Raw genomic sequence first — 18,594 nt, 5'->3', positions numbered from 1 at the left:
TAGAGAGGAGGTAAAAAGCCGGGTTTTTTTCAGTCCAGTTGTCAGGAGTGTGAAGTGACTCGTTTTGGTGGGAAGAACACAGACAGACAATGCAACATGAAAAGTAAAATTCTAAAGGGGGCGCAGGAGCAGAGGGACTTGGGTGTCTATGTGCAAATGTCATTGAAGGTGGCAGGGCAGATTGAGAGTGCGGTTAATAAAAACGTACAGTAGCTGAGGCTTTATGAATAGGGGCAAGGCACCTGGACAACCATCCTCCCGCTGTAATAGGAAGGGTGGAAATAACAGGAGAGTCCGGGCAGGCCAACTGACTATTGTTTGAAGTTCTGTGTGAGAAATCCAAGGGGCAGTTCAATTCCATCTCACCCTTTCACTGAAGTTATTCTTACTACTTTACACACAGATTTTAAGTGCAGCAGCGGTATTTTTCTCCCCAGACTAAAATGTCAACCAAGATTAAAATCATTCAGGATGATGGTCAAACATATAAACTATTGATTACTGCTGTGTAACCCATGGAATATAGAAAGTGGGAGCAGAAGTAGGTCATTCAGCCCCTCGAACCTGCTGTACCATTCAACTAGACCATGGCTGATCATCTACCTCAATGCCATTTTCCCGCACTATCCCCATATCCCTCGATATTTTTAATATCTGGAAATCTATCCGTCTTGAACATACTATATGCCTGACCCTCCACAGGCCTCTGGGGCAGAGAATTCCAAAGATTCACCACTCTCTGAGTGAAGAAATTCCTCCTCGCCCCAGTCCTGAATGATCTGTCCCTTATTCTGAGACTGTTCCTGGTTCTAGACCCCTCCCCCAGCCAGGCCCTACACTCCCAAATGGCCTAGCTTGAATTTTAAGGTGACATCCTCCATTTCTGGTTTCTCTGTATCTACCCTGTCGAGTGCCTTCATCCTTTTGAACGTTTCGAATTACTCACCCTTCTATCTTCTAAACTCAAGAACTCCTTGCTCCTCCACAAGTAGAGCTGAGGGATTTTCACAGCTGAATTACCAAAGCAGGACATGAGTTTAACATCAAAACTGAAGGATGGCATTGGACAGTATTAGCCTCAGTTATGCCCTTAAAGCCACAGGAATGGGACTTGAACCCACAACCTCCTGACTCGCACTCTAACCGAGCCAGCCTGACATGAAAAGCTTTGAAATGAATGTTTTCTATATCACAAGGTGATCTTGCCTTGTTGCTTACCGATACTAGTTAAAGTAAGGCTAGTTAAAGTTCGGCTTAATTCCGCCCCTTTAGAGTGAAAGTGTGCTAAACCTTTACAAGTCACTGGCTGGGCCTCAGCTGGAGAATTCCGACCAGTTCCAGGTTCCACACTTAAGGAAGGATGGCAAGGCCTTGACGTAACTCAGAGGAGGTTTAACCGGGAGTGAGGGACTTGAGTTACGTGGAGAGACTGGAGAAGCTGGGGTTGCTCTCTTTTGAGCAGAAGAGGTTAGCAGGATATTTAATTAGAAAGTGTTCATAATTCTGAGGGGTTTTGTTCGAGTAAAACGGCGATAGACTGTTTCCACTGGCAGGAGACCAAGTAACCAGAGGACACAGATTTAAGGTAAAGGGCAAAAGAGCCAGAGGTGATTCTGTTATGATCTGGAACGCACCTGCCTGAATGAAGGACTGAAGCCGTTTCAATCAAAACTTTCAAAGAAAGAATTGGATAAAAACCGAAAGGGAAAATTTGCTGGGCCAAAGGAAAAGGACAGGGAAGTGGGATTAACTGAAAAGCTCTTTCAAAGACCCAGCACAGGACTGAGGGGCCAAAAAGTCACCTGTGCTGTCAAATTCTGAATTATTTGGCATCAGTAATCAGATGGCGAGGTCTTGTGGCATAGTGGGTAGCATTCCTACCTCTGGGTCAGAACCTCCGGGTTCAAGTCCCACTTCAGGACTCGATGGCCATGGAGGGTGTGTTCGTAACAGGTTGATTATCAGCCTTTAAATCCTTCCAATACGCCAGATGGCAGGTGGTAAAGAGTGGGAGAGTTTCCTGGTCAGCCATACTGCAGAAGGCAACGGCAAACCACTGCAGTACTTTGCCAAGCACAGTCATGGACCAATCCAATGGAGGTCCATGGTTGCCATGACCTCTTAGGGCGTGGTACCTGGAGGAGGAGGAATCAGATGGAGGACTTTCTCTCTTTCAAATGATTGTGCTGCACTCAAGTAAAAATGGGAGCTAAAACACGCATGTGTGTGATTTTATGTTACTTTATACAGACGCAAGCAGTGTGAACTCTTGAGCAGGGCTGCTAATGTCTCCACAGCAAACAGTGATATCTTAGAAGAGATATAGGAGCAGTGTACCTTGTGTTGACCAAGAGTCATCAAGGGCTCTTGTTTCCTTAAGATCAAACAGGGATCTTTGTGGTAATTATACTGGTGTCTTTTCGGAGGGGAACAGGAGGAGGAGACCATTCAACCCATTGAGCCTGCTCCGCCATTCAGTTAGATCATGGCAGGTCTGTCTCTGAGCTCCGTCTACCTACCACAGTTTTGTAACTTGCCTTGCCTAAACAAAAGGCTATCAGTTGCTGTCTCTCAGTAGCAGCCAATGCCTCGCAGAATGTTGACCTGTTGGTTTTTCCACAGCACCAGAGAGCTCACCATGACTCTGCAGCCCTGAACTACACCTTCTATCAGGTGATCACAGCAGGACTAGATTCCCCAAGAGATCTTCGTATTCTGAAGAACCGCTGCCTGGTTCCTGGCTGGTACGCCAACCACATTGAACGGTGGCTAACTTACTATCAACCCTCTCAGGTACGACTTGCTTCCATTGTCATCCTTAGGTGTTGGCTGTGGCTCTTGCCTCTGGAGTCAGAAGGCTGTGGGTTCAAATCTCACCCCAGAAACCAGTACAAAATCTAGGCTGACACTCCAGTGCAGTACTGAGGGAATGCTACACTGCCAGAGGTGCTATCTTTCAGATCAGATGTTAAACTGATGCCCTATCCGCCCCCCTCAGGTGGGCATAAAAGATCTTCATGGCACCATTTGAAAAAGAGCAGCGGCATTCTCCCCGGTGCCCTGGCCAATTATTATCTCTCCATTAACACAAAATCTAGGCTGAGACTTCAATGCAATCCTGAAGGAGTGCTGCACTGTTGGAGGTACCAGTATGATATGCAGGGAAACATTTTGGAAAGCTTGTGTGGTGACTTAATCAAAAGTAGGAGGTGCAAAAGAGCCTTCACTACCACTACCCCTAAATAATTGAAAAAACAGTGATGACAGCAAAAGAAAAGTGGTAAAAGAGTGATCCCATATTCCCAAGAGGGACAGAGACAGAATTACAACACCAGATTACAACACTGATCCCCAATCCACCTTCCCATCAAGTGAGACCCTCCCTTTCTGAATGTAGAATTGATGAATTTGTATTATATTCTTTGCTGAGGGCCTCTAACTGCCCTCCACTGTTGTTCCTTAGATCTGAGTCATAGCAAGTGATGAATAAATCAGAAAATAAAGATTTGTTCTACTGTTAGATGTGATTTCTGTCTTGAGCAGCACTTGCTGACTAATCCTGAGTGCGCTAATAACTACACTAACAACCAATTTAAGATAATCAGTTGAGCTTGTAACTTGGCTCATTAACACTTGCTGGAAGCAACACACATTCATACGCAGAGCCTTGTCCTCTGCAAGTAATAGGAATATGTTCAAGCCTTGCACCTTTTTTGAATTACCTGGAAGCTAGGGGAGCCTGTAGTTCCCTGTTGCTTTCTCCATGGCAACACCTCGGCTAGACAGAGCCAACTTGTCAACCAGTAATATAAATTGTTGTGATCATTTGAAATTTGGCATTCTTGCATTTATCCTGATAAGTACAAGACAGAAAGCTTCAGTGACATGTCTCTCTTTTCAGCAACATTAAAGACTTGTTAGGCTCAACAGCTCGAGTACTTTTCTGAGCAGCCCACTAAGCGCTTGGACATTTTTGTTCTCAGAACAAAGGAAAGGAATGAGAAAGGCTCCTTCTCAAATTCTCCAATTCCAGCTCCAACTTTAACAGCAAATATTTTTAACGCTCAAATTTGTGATCTGATTGTTCCCCCATCCCCGAAAGCCACAAGTTTGTACCAACTAATTTTTCTTACTTTTCTCTTTTTAAAACAAAAAGGGAAAGGCTGAGGTGTGAGCTGACCGAAACCCTCAAAATGGTGAAGAGGTTTGATAGGATGGATCCAGACATGTCTCCACTTGTGGAGGAGACCAAAACTGGGGGGAGAGGGGGGCATAAATATTAATGATGGTGACGTGTTACAGTTAGCTCAGGGAGTCCGAGTTGCCGTGACAACAGGCACTTTTACATGCACATTGTCGTCTGGAGCTATGGATAGTGATGCTAGGGGCTCCAACACTCTTTCCATCATGTGGCCGACTAGGAATCTCTCCCACTCGTACCCACCTGCTGGATTTTCAGGTTGATACGCTACCTGTTTGGCCGTGATATGAACACACCTTCCTTGGCCGTCATGTCCTGGGGTGGGACTCGAACCTGGAACCTCTGGCTCAGAGGCAGAGGTGGCGCCACAGGACCTCCTATCCAATATAAGATAGGCACCACTAAGGGATTCCAGGAGAAACTCCCTTACACAAGAGAGAGAGATGAGAATGTGGAACTCGCTACCATGGGGAGTGGTTGAGGTGAATGCATTGAAGGGGGAAGCGAGATGAAAACATTGGGGAGAAAGATTATGCTGATGGGTTGTGATGAGATAATGTGGGAGGAGTCTTGTGGAGGACACCATGGAGCAATAGGGCTGAATGGCCTGTTTCTGTGCTATAAATTCTATGTGAAACTTCCTTCTGGTTGACATTTAAAAGGCTTATTTCTTCTTCTCTTGTAGTTTCTCGTTGTCAATGGCTTACAGTTACGCAACAACCCTGTGGCTGTCATGGAGAGTGTGCAGAAATTCCTTGGTGTTGCCCCTCACTTCAACTACACTCAGGCTCTGATGTATGTATTTCCATCAATTCCTTTTCCATCTGTTGGAAGAGTAACTCATGGCTTCTGTGTCTTTTTCCTTCGTGCCTCCTGTTCTGCAGATCAACATAAGATGATAAGAAATGGGAACCATTCGGCCCATCGAGCCTGCGCCGCCATTCAATAAGATCATGACTGATCTGACTATCCTGCCTGTCTTCCCCATAACCCTTGACTTCCTTGTTGGTCAAAAAATCTGCCTCAGCCTTAAATCTCAATGACCTGGCCTCCAATGCCCTCTGGAAGAGAATTCCAAATACTAACAATCCTCTGAGAGAAGAAATTCCTCTTCATCTCCCATCGTAAATGGGGGACCCCTTATTGTGAAACCAAGTCCCCTAGATCTAGATTCCCCCACAAAAGAAAACATCCTCCCAGCTTCTACCCTGCGAACCTACCCCCACCCCCGCCCCCAACAAGAATCTTATTTTTTCAATAAGATTGTTTCTCATTCTTCTAAACTCCAGTGGGTATAGGCTCAACCTTTCCTCATAAGACAACCCCTTAATCCCAGGAATCAGTTGAGTGAACCTTCTCTGAACTGCTTCCAATGCAAGTATATCCCTCCTTAAGTAAGGAGACCAAAACTGTACCCAGTGCTCCAGATGTGATCTCACCAAAACGCTGTACAGTTGGTTGGCTCAGTTGGCAGCATTTTGCCTTGGAGTCATAAAGTTCAAGCCCCATCACGGAGTCTTGAACACATAATCCAGGCTGACCCTTCAACAGCGGCACCGAGGGAGAGTTGCACTGTTGGAGGTGCCTTTTAGACGTGATGCTGAACCAAGGCTGTGTCTGCCATCTCAGCTGGATGTAAATATACCATAGAACTATGTTGAAAAAGTGGAGCTGATTTCTCCCTGATGTGCTGATCAGTTGTCTATCCCTCAACCAACATCACTAGAACAGATTAACTGCCCATGCTCACGTTGCTGCTTGTGGGAGCGTGTAGTGCTTCCTACAACAGTGATTGCAGTTCAAAAGTAGCTTACTGGCTGTAATGTGCTTTGAGACATCCCAAGATTGTAAAATGCACGATACAAGTGATAGTCAATGATTTGTAACTTTACTGATAGAGATGAAATATGTCTAGTTCCTCCAGGGTTGCATTTGGTTCTGCACATCACAGCTCAGGAAGGATATATTGGGCTTTGGGTTCTGCAGTGTAGATACTGGAGCTGGAAAATCCAAGGGCATGTTACATGAGCATGTATTCCCCATCATTACAGGGACAGTCTAATTGAGGTGTTTAAGATGATTAAGGGTTTGATGGGGTAAATAGAAATGATTTTTCTGTGAGGGGGCAAGTCCAGAACAAGGTGGGTGTAACCTTGAAATTTGAGCTAAGCTGTTCAAGGGTGATGTCAGGGAGCGCTTCTTCATATAAAAGGTACTGGAAATCTGGAACTTTCTCCCCAAAAACCTGTTGAACCTGATTTGGTGGGAGGTGGAGGCTGGGGTGGATTTCAACTGAAAATTTCAGAACTGAGATTGATGGATTTTTGTTCGTCAAAACTGTTGAGGGATATGGAACCGAGGCAGGTAGATAAGAGTTGAGATACAGGTCAGCCTTGATCCAATTGAATAGGATTCCTGAATGGTCTACTGTTCCTGTAGGAGTTTTATGAAACTCCTGGGAGCAAAATTGAGGGAAATGGCTATGTTATCCTGCCTTCTATTTTGAGTGATCTGTATATTCCACTTCACCCAGGTTAGCTCTTTTAGTGAATTTAGTAAGGTATAACCTGCAACACTAAGTTCAGGGCTGCCTGAAATACTTCACTTTCGTAACAGAGTGGTTTCCACCTGTGCATTCTGTGCACCTTTTCCATCGCTATACATTTTAAAATCTGTGTGGTGCTTTACTGCGAGGCTGCATTAATACAAGATATGAAATGGCATTGCAAAGCACTAATTCATTCGTTCCAAAATCACCTTGGGCAGATTATCTTCATGAAGCAAGTTCTTCTTTCACGTAAAGGGAGATTGGTTGACTTTCTTTGTTGTCACAGTGAAGTCTGATGTCGTGTTGTGATGGAAGGGGAACAATGTAGGTGTTTCCCTGGATGGCTGGGCCTTATTTTTGACTATCTTGTGAGGCCATGTTGCTGTAAGAATGTAATCTGCAGTAACCAGGTGTTAGATTGTATTTTTTCAGTGCATTTTGTGGTACAAATCCAGCTTCTAAACTGCTCCCTCTCCCTATCAGGTACGACGACAACAAGAATTTCTGGTGCCAGATGGTGGAAGGTGGCAAGTCAAAGTGTTTAGGCAAAAGTAAAGGAAGAAAATATCCAGAGATGGATTCATCGGTGAGTGTATCCTGCTCACACCCAGCAGAAAATCATCTCTTCTGTGTTGTCATTTGTGGAGGAAAAAGCGTAGATAGAATCTTGGAATTGGATTCCTAAAGCCCGAAATCAAAAAACAGAACCAGACAGCATTGGGCCCAGCTTCTCCTTGTTTGCAAATCCATCCAGGCCTCCCAGCTGCAAATACATACAGGTGTCCTTGGCCAGTTACTCCTGTAGTGTTTAATTGTTCTGTGTTTGATTATGAGAGGCTTGTAACAGATCTATGCTCACTGTGCTTGATTGGTTGGGCGTTGACTCAGAGTTAAGTAGACATAAGCTATCTGGCTACTCCATGCTTCAGCTCAAAAACTCTGTGAATAAAGTTCCTGCACACAGTATCATCTCTGCCTTGCTCTGAGGAAAATCAAATATATAAAACATACAACAGCTCCCCTTCGGCACCTCCATCAGTGCCAGAGTCCTCAATCATCTGGGCCCCATCTCTAGGACACTCTTCCTTGTGATATCACTGCCCATGACTTCAGCCTAACTTTCCTGCTCGCTGGCTGATGGCACCTTATTGAACACCTTGCAATGCTTTACCACATTGAAGGGGCTAAGTAAGCCCCAGCTACTTGTCTAATGGTGATGGGTATTTAACTAGACAGTTGAAGTTAATTTTCTGAGATATGCAGCCAATGTGGTTCTGTTTTATCCTTTAAGCTTTTGTCTAGTTAAGAGAAGAGAAAGACTGGGAGGCCCCTCAAACTAACATTTGGCTTTTGTTTTTGTTTCCTAGTCCCGGACATTCCTGACCAATTACTTCAGGGAGCACAACATTGAACTATCAAAACAGCTAAACAAATTGGGACAGTCACTGCCCAGTTGGCTGAGGGAGGAACTACAGCATAGCAGCTGGAGTTGAAGAGTGAGGGGTCTGGTCAGTTTTGCCATCACTCTTAGGACACTTTCATGCCCACTGACCTCTCTTCCATTTTATCAACTCATGTGACACAAGCAGCATGTTCAAGGAGGCAATGGAGTTTGACACAATTCTAGGTTCCTGAAGACAAATTTGCAAAGGCTTGACACATCAACTTAAAAAGATTCGAGTCAGCTTTGCTGGAACCAGGAGCACTCTGGGACGTCACTCTGGTGAGCAATGGAACCATCGTTGGTGACAGCCTCGGACTTCCCCAATACTGGAAACTTTCAAGAACCTGCCCCTAATCCTTGTGGTGTTGAAGTGTATCCCTCAAGTGTCAAGCTGTGGAATGATCGTTACATCAGCTGCTTTTACAATGGTAGTGTCCTGTCCACTAAACATTGACATTGTTGGGATTAGTTTATGCCCTTCACCGTGTTAACAACACTGCTCTACTCCAGGTACTAATCATGTGCATACCAATTAATTACTTAATGTGTACATAATTTCCCTGAGGCAATAATTTTCAGCTACAGTGCAGAGAAATGGGCATGAGTATCACAGGAGAACAGGGCCTGTTCCTCAGATAGTTACCTCAAATTGTTTCACGATGCCCCGCTTTGAATAGTCCCTGTAAGTCATTGAAAAATGGCATTGAAAAATGTGCAACTTTAGTTTTTAAAAAAAAAAAATCAGTGTTGGTGTGAAAAATGTCACCTTGCTTACAGGTGGACTGTTTAAATTTAAACAGGTGGGCTGTTAAAAGTTCCTTACAGTTGCTACATTTTAAAAGGCAACCACACGGTTTTTAAATGGGCTAAGGTGAGGATTTCAGCTTTCGTTGGTCTGGGAGGAGAAAGCGCAGAAAGCCCCTTTTATCTTTGACTCTTCCGCCTCACAGTACGTTTCACCTATTGTGTCATTCACATTGAATGATGTTATTGGAGAATTTTACTCTCAACAGGCTGAACATATTTTCTGCAATGCAACATCCAGTGGATTAAGTGCTTTTTTTTTTGGTGTAAATTTTGTGGTTGATGTGATGTACTTTGCAAGGCCTTAAAACTCTCTCCACAATAGCTGGGCAAAACTATGATGTACAAAAAAAAAAGATCCAGCCAGCCTAACAATCTGACAGGTTCCTGGAATTCCTCACTCAACTGTGAAGTAAAGCAAAAATCGGCAAGATCAATTTATCTTCCTTAACTTCAGTAACTGCAATCTAAGCATCTCCATTCCAAAACCAAGCATTTAATATAGGGCCTTTACAAGCAGAGTACTGCATTTTTTTTGTGTACTTTAATCAAAAATAATTGTGTATGTATTCAACACAGCACAGAATGGTTGGATAATAAAGTTTTTTTTTGTTGTCAACAAAACTACCCACACAAAACATTCATGCAAGTTTCCTAGCACAGACAGCATCAGGACTACCTGTGTGGCCGTTACAGGGAGAAAAAAAGATGCGGACCAAAACTTAAGAACAGATTTGTAAAATATTAACATTACAGGAAGAAGACAGAAAACACACAGGGTGGGTCAGTGCAGAAACCTACATAAGCTGATTTGTAACACTGAAAAATGTGTCAAAGCTTTAACTATCCCAGTGGCACTGGAATCTGAATATATAATTCTTTTAAACAATTGAAAACTTTTTTTAAGTATGAAAAAACATTAATATTGAAGAAACAAAGGCAAAAAAAAAGAGAAATTCCGATAAATAAAAACCACAGTCTATTCGGGGTGGCTGCTGTAGATGGGCCTCTCCTCCTTGAACAGTCGGAGAACCGTGCTGTCCATTTACCCAGTCGCACTGGCAGCACACTTATTTCTTTATAAACACACAGTTAAAGACATGTACATGAATAATAACTACCTCATACAAAAGGTTATTTTGTTTGTGTGGGGAGGAAGGGTTGTGGATTGATGGAAGAAAGAAGTTGCTCTTGAAACCTGGCAGTAATTCACAAGACCAACAACTAAAAAAAAAAACTATTGTGGCTTTCTGACATTTAAAACCTTAGTTTAAAGGAGGAATGTAGCAGTAAAGAGTACAGGAAGAGTGGTTTAAAAAGGGGGAAGGGGAGGGTGGGTAATATTAAACCTAAATCTGCACAAACCAACAGACATCAAGGAGAAAAGGTTGCCATTTCCAATGAGATTCTTTGCCACAAGTCCTTAGTTTGACCCTTTGCACGTTTTAAATTCTGAAGTATTTCGTTGAACTGCATCATTCCGACAGGTGTTAAGCAGAAGGCACTCCGTGCACTACGGATGATGTTTACAAAATCATCGTAATCTGCTGGCGCGATGTGGTACAATCGGTACTGGATGCACTGTAGAGAGAGGAGATAAGGCAGGAGTTTTTGGAAAAATCTACAGGCAAACACAAACGTACCAGGCAGCGAACGCAACATATCCTAAAACGTGCAGGCGGCAGCCATCTTGCCGATAGTGAGTTATCCAATTAGTCTCACTATTGCCCTTCAAAGTTTTCCTTTCCAAACATTTAACCAACTCCCTTTTGCAAGTTACTATGGAATCTGCTTCCGCCATCCTCTGCATTCCAGATTGTAACGGGCTGCGTAAAACAATTCCTGCTCATCTCCCCTCTGGTTCTTTTGTAAACTAACTTGTGTCCTCTGAACTATCAGGAGTACAATTAAAATAATCAGTTCTTTTAGGTATTAAAAATACTGATTATCCTAGAATTGTATTAAGAGTAGACTCTATTAGCTCTAAAGCTAAAGAAAATATAAGATCAAGATTAGGACATTCAGCCCTTGCAATATACTCCCATTCAATAATCATGGATCTTCTACCCTCCTCGCCCTGTATAGAAAAACACGGTCTTCAACAAACCAGTGCTCACCTGTACAATTCATATCGGGGGAGCTACTGGCAAAAGAACAAGTAAAATGGCATCTTATAGGAACCATATCCAAATAAGATAGATTCCTTTTTGAGAGAATTTTGCTTAGATTTTCCCCATAAGCACAAAGTATAACGAAGGATCTGCTAATTCACCATAAGCACTGGTTGCAGTAACAGAACTAGTCAAGCTCCAGTTAAATAACATGGGAATTCAGAGACTTTCTGAAGCTCATGTGTATAGAACCAGTCTGGTACTCCCTCAAGTACAGAAACAGCACCACACAGGCAGAATTTCAATTTCTGTGCAATCTCAGCTGCTTACCTTATCTACAAGTCTGCCAGTTTTTGCAAATCCATACAAGTGGACGCACAGCCACAATTTGTCACACTTTCCCTATCACACTTTGTTGATAACACCCTATCTGTTAAAGAGCCTCTGATTCAACAAGCATTGCAATGGAATAATCTGGTATCTTCATGATATGTTTTAAGACCACATGTCTGTGCACACTTATCTGCAAAACCGTCTGCTGTCACATTTTTGTCAGACTTTTATGTCAGCTTTTTCTGTTAATGACTGTGCCCACATTGATAATGGGGACTGCCTCTGTAAACTGGCCACACTGTACATACACTAGTCTGCCGGTGGTGAGGATGTGGAGTCTCAGCTTTGCAGTCGGGACTACAGAAAAGCTCCCAGTGCCCCAACCAACTCTGCTGTCCGATCTCCCAAACAATTACAACATTTTCATAAAGTCACAAGAACCAGGAACAGGAGTCGGCCCACCAATCAATACTGTCATGGCTGATCTGATTGTGGCCTTAACTTCTCTCCTCTGCCTGTGGTCCCCACCCGCAGCCTCCACTGCTCTCTGGGAGTAAATTCCAGACTAACAAACCCTCAGAGAAGCAATTCCTCCTCATCCCCATCTCAAATGAGACACCCCTCATCCTGAAACTGTACCCACAAGGGGAAACATCACCTCCACGTCTACCCTGTCAAGCCCCCTCGGGATTTCATATGTTTCAATAAGATCACCTCTCAATTCTTTTAAACTACAATAAGGTTAGGCCCTACCTGCTCAACCTTTCCTCATAAGACAATCCCCCCCCATCCCAGGAATCAACCTAGCAAATCTTCTCTGCACTCCTTGCAATACAAGTATATCCCTCCTTAAGTAAGGAGACCAAAATTGTATAGTCCTCTAGTTGTAGGACAATGTAGGACAATGGCACTAAGCCATAATGCTCAATTGGAAGTCCGGTGTAGACATGATGGGCAGAATGGCCTCCTTCTGTGCCATTAAAATTCTGCAATTCTCACCAATGCCCTGTACAGCCATAGCAAGAAATCCCTACTTTTATACTCCATCCCCTTGCTAATTAACTACAAATAATAGAAAGTTCCAGTACTAAATAAAAATTAAGACTTTAAGGTAGTGATTGCTCATCGTGGTCCAAAGAAACATAACCCCACTTAATCTATTTTTTATTCTCTCATGAGGTGTGAGCTTCACTGGCTGGGCCAGCATTTACTGCCCATCCCTAATAGTCCTCGAGAAGCAGGTGGTGAGCCGCCTTCTTGAACTGCTGCAGTCCATCCATAACAGTGCTGTTAGGGAGGGAGTTCAGGATTTTGACCCACCAACAATGAAGGAACGGCGATATATTTCCAAGTCAGGATGGTGTGCGGCTTGGAGGGGAACCTGCAGGTGGTGGTGTCCCCATGTGTCTGCTGTTCATGTCCTAGGTGGTAGAGGTCAAGGGTTTGGAAGGTGCTGTTGAAGGAAGCTTGGCGAATTGCTACAGTGTCTTGTAGATGGTACACCCTGCTGCCACTGTGCGTCGGTGGTGGAGGGAGTGAATGTTTAAGGTGGTGGATGGGGTGCCGATCAAGCAGGCTGCTTTGTCTTGGGCACTATCGGAAAACTACACCTAGTTTTAATGCCCCACGTGCAAAATCACAGCAGTTTGCCAAGTAAAATATATATTTATACATGAAAGGTTACTCGTTTGGTTAGTTTTAATTTTACCTGCATATATGCTTGCTGGCATCTCTGAACAAGCTGGTGGAATGCAGGGGTTCGAAGGTGGGCATGTACATGAGCAGGATTAAGGCGTTGCAGGGCCTCCATGATTATCTCCTGTAGTACAAACGGACTCAGCACTCCTTTGGCTGCACCCATGCAGAACTGATAGACATAGTTCACACCTGGTGACACAAGAGACAAAAGAACAAGATTCTCAACTGGCAGCTCCGAGCACACGCCGCTGTGGCAAAGGAAGGTTAAAATGATAGCCAGGTTCCAACACTATCACTGCAATGTTCTCCAGCATTTTTACTAATTTAACAACTTTCCAATATTGTATACAATAAACTTAGTCAAGGGTATATAGCTAATCCATGGCATTTATCAAAAGAAATGTATTTTTGTTTAAAAAACTGTCATCTTTATTCAACACAATGGAATCTACAAGACAATGGGACATCAGCAGTGCAAATTCATCAGGTAAATCCTCCCATTTTCCTGTCGCTCCGGTGTTGTCAGTCCACCTTACAGAACATGCAGTTAGAATCACCGAACCAAAATTGTTTCTCAAGCTACTTTGTCACTGAGGAGTTTATTTTCTGCTGCTCCTTCCAGAGGGGACACCTTCCAAACCTGTCCGCATGTCCTTCTTGGAATCATACAGCATAGGAGGAGGCCATTCAGCCCATAATGCTTGTGCCGGTGCTTTGGAAAAACCTTTTCAATTGGTCCCACTCCCCCGACTCTTTCCCCATAAATATCTCCTTTGCAGTTACAGACCACCTCAGCTCAGAACACGAGACGCTACACTTTTCCCACCCTGTGACAAAATCAGTAACCTCAGTGCTCAACCTCCCTGAGATGACAAGCTGAGCAACAAATTCACTGTGGTGGGGGTGGGGGTAAGGGGGCAGGGCAGGAGGGTGGGGCAACAGGGGTGAACGGTACCCAGCCCACTCACCACAACGTCAGCCAACTGAAGATGCCGAGACCTGAACGGAGATGTTGAGGGGGGGGCCTGCGGCCAAGCAACAGGCAAGTGAATGGAAGTGAGTTGAATTGACCTAATAATGGTTTATACCTTAAGGGAGAGAAAACCCAACGTGTTGGTAATGGTGATGGTGCAGAGGGTCAGGCTGGAGACATTGAGGAGAGTGATTCACAATCCTGCATTAACAGGGTCAATAACTTCATAAAAACCATCACAGTCCCAACAAATCCTTCTAACTGATGAATGGACAGAGTCTTGCGATTAGTTTTAAATATAAGCTGAATATCAGAGTTGTCACTCAGTCTATTTATACCATTCAAAATCATTTAGATGACACAAAGTTATGCTAGTTTTTTTTTAAACAATCCTATTTTCTATTGACACTAGATTAACTAGTCTGGGCCCAAGGATAATAATCAAATAATTTACACATAAACCGAGTCTGTTTGACCCAGTTGGTACTACTCACACCTCAGACATGAGATTGTGGGGTCTGTTGCTGAGCACTTTATTAGGGTTGACATTTCAGTGCAGAACTGAGGGGAGTGCTGCTTTGTCACAGGTGCCCTCTTTCAGACGAGACATTAAACATCTAAGGCTGATGGTAAGTAGCTGAGACACTTGCTTTCTCACATGTATGGAAAGGTTTCCCTGCCCAAATATTTTTTATAACAAGGAGAAGGATGTTCTCCTTGGGTAGCCAGTATCCAACCCCAAAACCAGCAAAACTGATTAACTGGCCATTCATTTCATTGCACCTAATGGGTTAATTTTAACTTTGTGCTTTTGTACCTGGAGCCCCAGGCCCTGTAGTCGCTTGTGTATTTTCCAAATTACGGCACATGTCCCATCGCATTTGTTTCAAACATTTTCCTTACCCAACCGTGTTGCTAAACCTAACAACCATTTCACATCCTCTGTGTAAGGTGGACTCCTCGAGAAGTAATTGTTTGGGTGATCATTGTGAGCTCGTCTACCAAGCATTTCCAAAGCCAGCATTCCTGTAAAGGACAAACGCAGCTTCAAAACCAGCATCGCACAAGAAAATGGTTTTCCTCTACATTAGAGAAAAACTTTGAAACGGTGACTGTGTGAAAAGCACAAGCGAAAAGAGGAATGAATTCACAACGAGAAAGAATTGCGTTTATACAGTCTCTTCACAATCACTGGAAATCTCAACGGGCTTTGCAGCCAAGTGAAGTACTTTTGAATCCTAGTCACCTTTGTGATGTAGGAAACAAAGCAGCCAATTTGCGCAGCTCAAACCCCCACAAACATCAATGTTTGATGTGAATTCCATTTCATCTGTTTCTATGACGCTGATTCTGAATTTGCTATCCCAGGGGTTGTGAATGCTCTGATCGTTGGATACATTTAGCGCTGGGGTAGATAAGATTTTTGGTCTCTTAAGGAATCAAGGAATGTGGGGAGCGGGTTGGAAAGTGAGGCTGAAACCCAGGATCAGCCACGATCATACTGAATGGCGGAGCAGGCTCGATGGGCCGAATGGTCTGCTCCTGCTCTCATTTCGTGTGTTCTTGAGGGATAAATATTGGCCAGAGGGTATCGTAGAATGGTTACAGTACAGAAGGAGCCATTCTGCCCATCTTCTCCCTGTCAGCTCTCTGCAAGAACGAGACCCACTCCCAAGCCCTTTCCCTGTAGCCTGGCAAATTTTCTTTGTACAGGTTCTTATCCAATTGCCTTTTGGAGCCCCCAATTGTATCTGCCTCCACCACACTCTCAGGCAGTGCATTTCTGATAAGAACCACTTGTTGTGTCAAAAAGATTTTCCTCATATTGCTGATGGTTCTTTTGCCCATCGCCTTAAATCTGTATCCTCTGATTCTGGACCCTTCCACCAATGGGAACAGTATCTCGCTATTACTCCTCATGATTTTCAGCACCTCTATCAAATCTCCTCTCTTTTTTAAGGAGAAGAACTCCAGATAATGGAATATGTTTTTGATAATCGCATCTGTCTTCACTATAGAGGATATAAAAAACATTCCAGTAATAGCTGTAAATCAGGAGGTGGAGGGGAGAGGGGACCTTAGTTAAATTGCAATCACTAGGGAAGCGGTACTGAGCAAACTGATGGAGCTGTGGGCTGACAAGTCTCTGGGTCCCGAAGGACTTCATCCTCAGGTCTTAAAAGAGGTGGTTAATGAGGTAGTAGATGTGTTGGTGTTAATTTTCCTAAATTCCCTAGATTCTGGAAAGGTTTCATCAGACTGAAAAGTAGCAAATATAACCCATCTATTCAAGAAAGGAGGGAGGCAGAAAACAGGAAACTATAGGCTAGTTAGCTTTATGTCTGTCGTGGGGAAGGTGTTACAGTCGATCATTAAAGAGGTTATAGCTGGGCACTTAGAGAAATACAAGGTAATCGGGCAGAGTCAGCATGGTTTTGTGAAAGGGAAATCATGTTTAACAAATTTATTAGAGTTCTTTGAAGGAGTAACATGTGCTGTGGGTAAAGGGGAATCTGTAGACGTGCTGTACTTGGGTTTCCAGAAGGCATTTGATAAGGTGCCACATCAAAGGTTATTGTGGAAAATAAAAGCTCATGATGTAGGGGGTAGCATATTAGCCTGGATAGAGGATAGGCCACCTGGCAGAGAACAGAGTATACATACATGGGTCTTTTGCCTGATTGGCAGCATGCAGCTAGTGGGGTCCCGCAGGGGTCTGTGCTGGGGCCTCAACTTTTTACAATTTACTTCAATGACTTAGATGCTGAGAGCGAAGACACTGTATCATCTGCAAATTTAGCTACCAAGGTAGACAGGGAAGAATGTTGTGAAGGAGACATAAGGAGTTTGCAGAGGGATATAGATGAGTTGAGTGAGTGGGCAAAAATCTGGCAGATGGAGCATAATGTGGGAAAATATGAAGTTGTTCACTTTGGCAGGAAGAATAAAAAAGCAGAGCATTACTTAAACGGAGAATGACCGCAGAATTCCAAGACGCAGAGGGATCTAGATGTTATCGTGCATGAGTCACAAAAGCTTAGTATGCAGGTACAGTATGTAATCAAGAAGACTAATTATTACGTGAGGAATTGAACATAAAAAGTAAGGATGTTGTGCTTCAGTTATACAGGACACTGGTGAGAACGCATCTCAAATATTGTCCGCAGTTTTGGTCTCCTTATTTAAGGATAGATGTAAATGTGTTGGAGGCGGATTGGAGGAGGTTTACCTAGATTGATACCTGGAATGAGCGGGCTTGCTTCTACTGAAGTTTAGAAGAGTGAGGGATGATGACTGAAGTATATAAGATCCTGAATGGTGTTGACAAGGTGAACTTGGAAAGGATGTTTCCTCTGGTGGGTGAGACCAGCAGTTTTAAAATTAGAGCTCACATTTATAGGACAGAGATGAGGAGAATTTTTCTCTCTGAGGGTTGTGCGACTTTGGAACTCTCTGCCTCAGAATGCGGTGGGGGCGGGGTCACTGAATATTTTAAGGCGGAGGTAGATAGATTCCCTTGCCTAAGAAGAATCTAAGGTTATCGGGGGTAGATGGGGATGCAGAACTCAAAATACAAACAGATCAGCCATGATCTTATTGAATGGCGGAGCAGGCTCAAGGGGCCGAATAGCCGACTTCAGCTCCTATTTCGTATGTTTGTATCCTGTGCACCATCTGAGCTTTGCAAAAAAAAAAAGCAAACTCATTCAGCTGTCAGTCAAAATAGTACTCCTTTTCAATTTTTCAACTTTTTCCTACTCTCTAGTCCAAGCACCTATCTTTGGCAAGCTTCAGGTAGGCAAAACAGTTCACAGGCCTCTGCCATACAAATATACATCAGCCTTTATTGCTAGGGGGTTGGAGTAAGGAAGTCTCACTGCAATTATATAGGGCTTTGGTGAGACCACGCCTGTGTACTGTTTTGGTGCCCTTACTTAAGGATAGACGTCCCTTAGAGGGATGCAACAAAGGAACACCAGATTGATCCCAACATCACTAAAATTGGAGTATTCTTGCATTGGTGCCATATTTCCTACATTACAGCAGCCACAACACTTCAAAAAGTAATTCATTGGCTGTAAAACACTTTTGGGATTTCTTGAGGTTGTGAAAGGCTCTGTAGAAATGCCAGTCTTCGCGTAATGTAGGATTATTTGAATGTGCACTTACCAACTCTGTAAGCTGAATGCAGGTAGTGCAGTCCCTGAGGACTGACAGGTTGAGAGTGCTGTTCATCTTCTGTAGGGAAGGTTGGGGCTACTATCGAGGGGCCTTGTGTTGTTAAGGTTGGCATTGATGCTCCTTGAACAGCCTGGAAAGTGGTTCCAGCCTGCACACTGGCAACTGGAGAGGGGGTTGGAGGGGAGGGATAGAGAAACAGGCAACGTTAGCCATTATATTCAACATATAACCAGGTATAACTCTAAAGTAAGAAATTAAAACTGCAGTTGGATACAATGCAACACATTCATTCCTGAGTAT

The 18,594-nt window shown here is 43.6% G+C and overlaps 2 protein-coding genes across 9 annotated transcripts in view; one reads left to right on the top strand and one right to left on the bottom strand.

The window, feature by feature from the left end:
- The window catches only part of ndst2a (N-deacetylase/N-sulfotransferase (heparan glucosaminyl) 2a), a 494,353-nt gene extending 485,385 nt beyond the window's left edge, over positions 1-8,968 (top strand). For all 7 annotated transcript variants that reach the window (XM_078531006.1, XM_078531010.1, XM_078531008.1 and 4 more), the window contains 4 exons: positions 2,623-2,793; positions 4,887-4,996; positions 7,233-7,335; positions 8,117-8,968. In XM_078531006.1, the coding sequence (XP_078387132.1) occupies positions 2,623-2,793; positions 4,887-4,996; positions 7,233-7,335; positions 8,117-8,242 (510 nt within the window). In that variant the 3' untranslated portion in view covers positions 8,243-8,968. The remainder of the gene's footprint in view (positions 1-2,622; positions 2,794-4,886; positions 4,997-7,232; positions 7,336-8,116) is intronic.
- Positions 8,969-9,477: 509 nt separating this feature from the next.
- Positions 9,478-18,594, bottom strand: part of zswim8 (zinc finger, SWIM-type containing 8) — a 188,356-nt gene continuing 179,239 nt past the window's right edge. For both annotated transcript variants that reach the window (XM_078531005.1, XM_078531003.1), the window contains 4 exons: positions 18,283-18,456; positions 15,016-15,138; positions 13,150-13,328; positions 9,478-10,578 (listed from right to left, as the gene is read on the bottom strand). In XM_078531005.1, the coding sequence (XP_078387131.1) occupies positions 10,372-10,578; positions 13,150-13,328; positions 15,016-15,138; positions 18,283-18,456 (683 nt within the window). In that variant the 3' untranslated portion in view covers positions 9,478-10,371. The remainder of the gene's footprint in view (positions 10,579-13,149; positions 13,329-15,015; positions 15,139-18,282; positions 18,457-18,594) is intronic.

This window comes from Cetorhinus maximus, chromosome 27 (assembly GCF_964194155.1).
Source record: "Cetorhinus maximus chromosome 27, sCetMax3.hap1.1, whole genome shotgun sequence".
NCBI lineage: Eukaryota > Metazoa > Chordata > Chondrichthyes > Lamniformes > Cetorhinidae > Cetorhinus > Cetorhinus maximus.
This window is presented reverse-complemented; position numbering and strand designations above follow the sequence as displayed.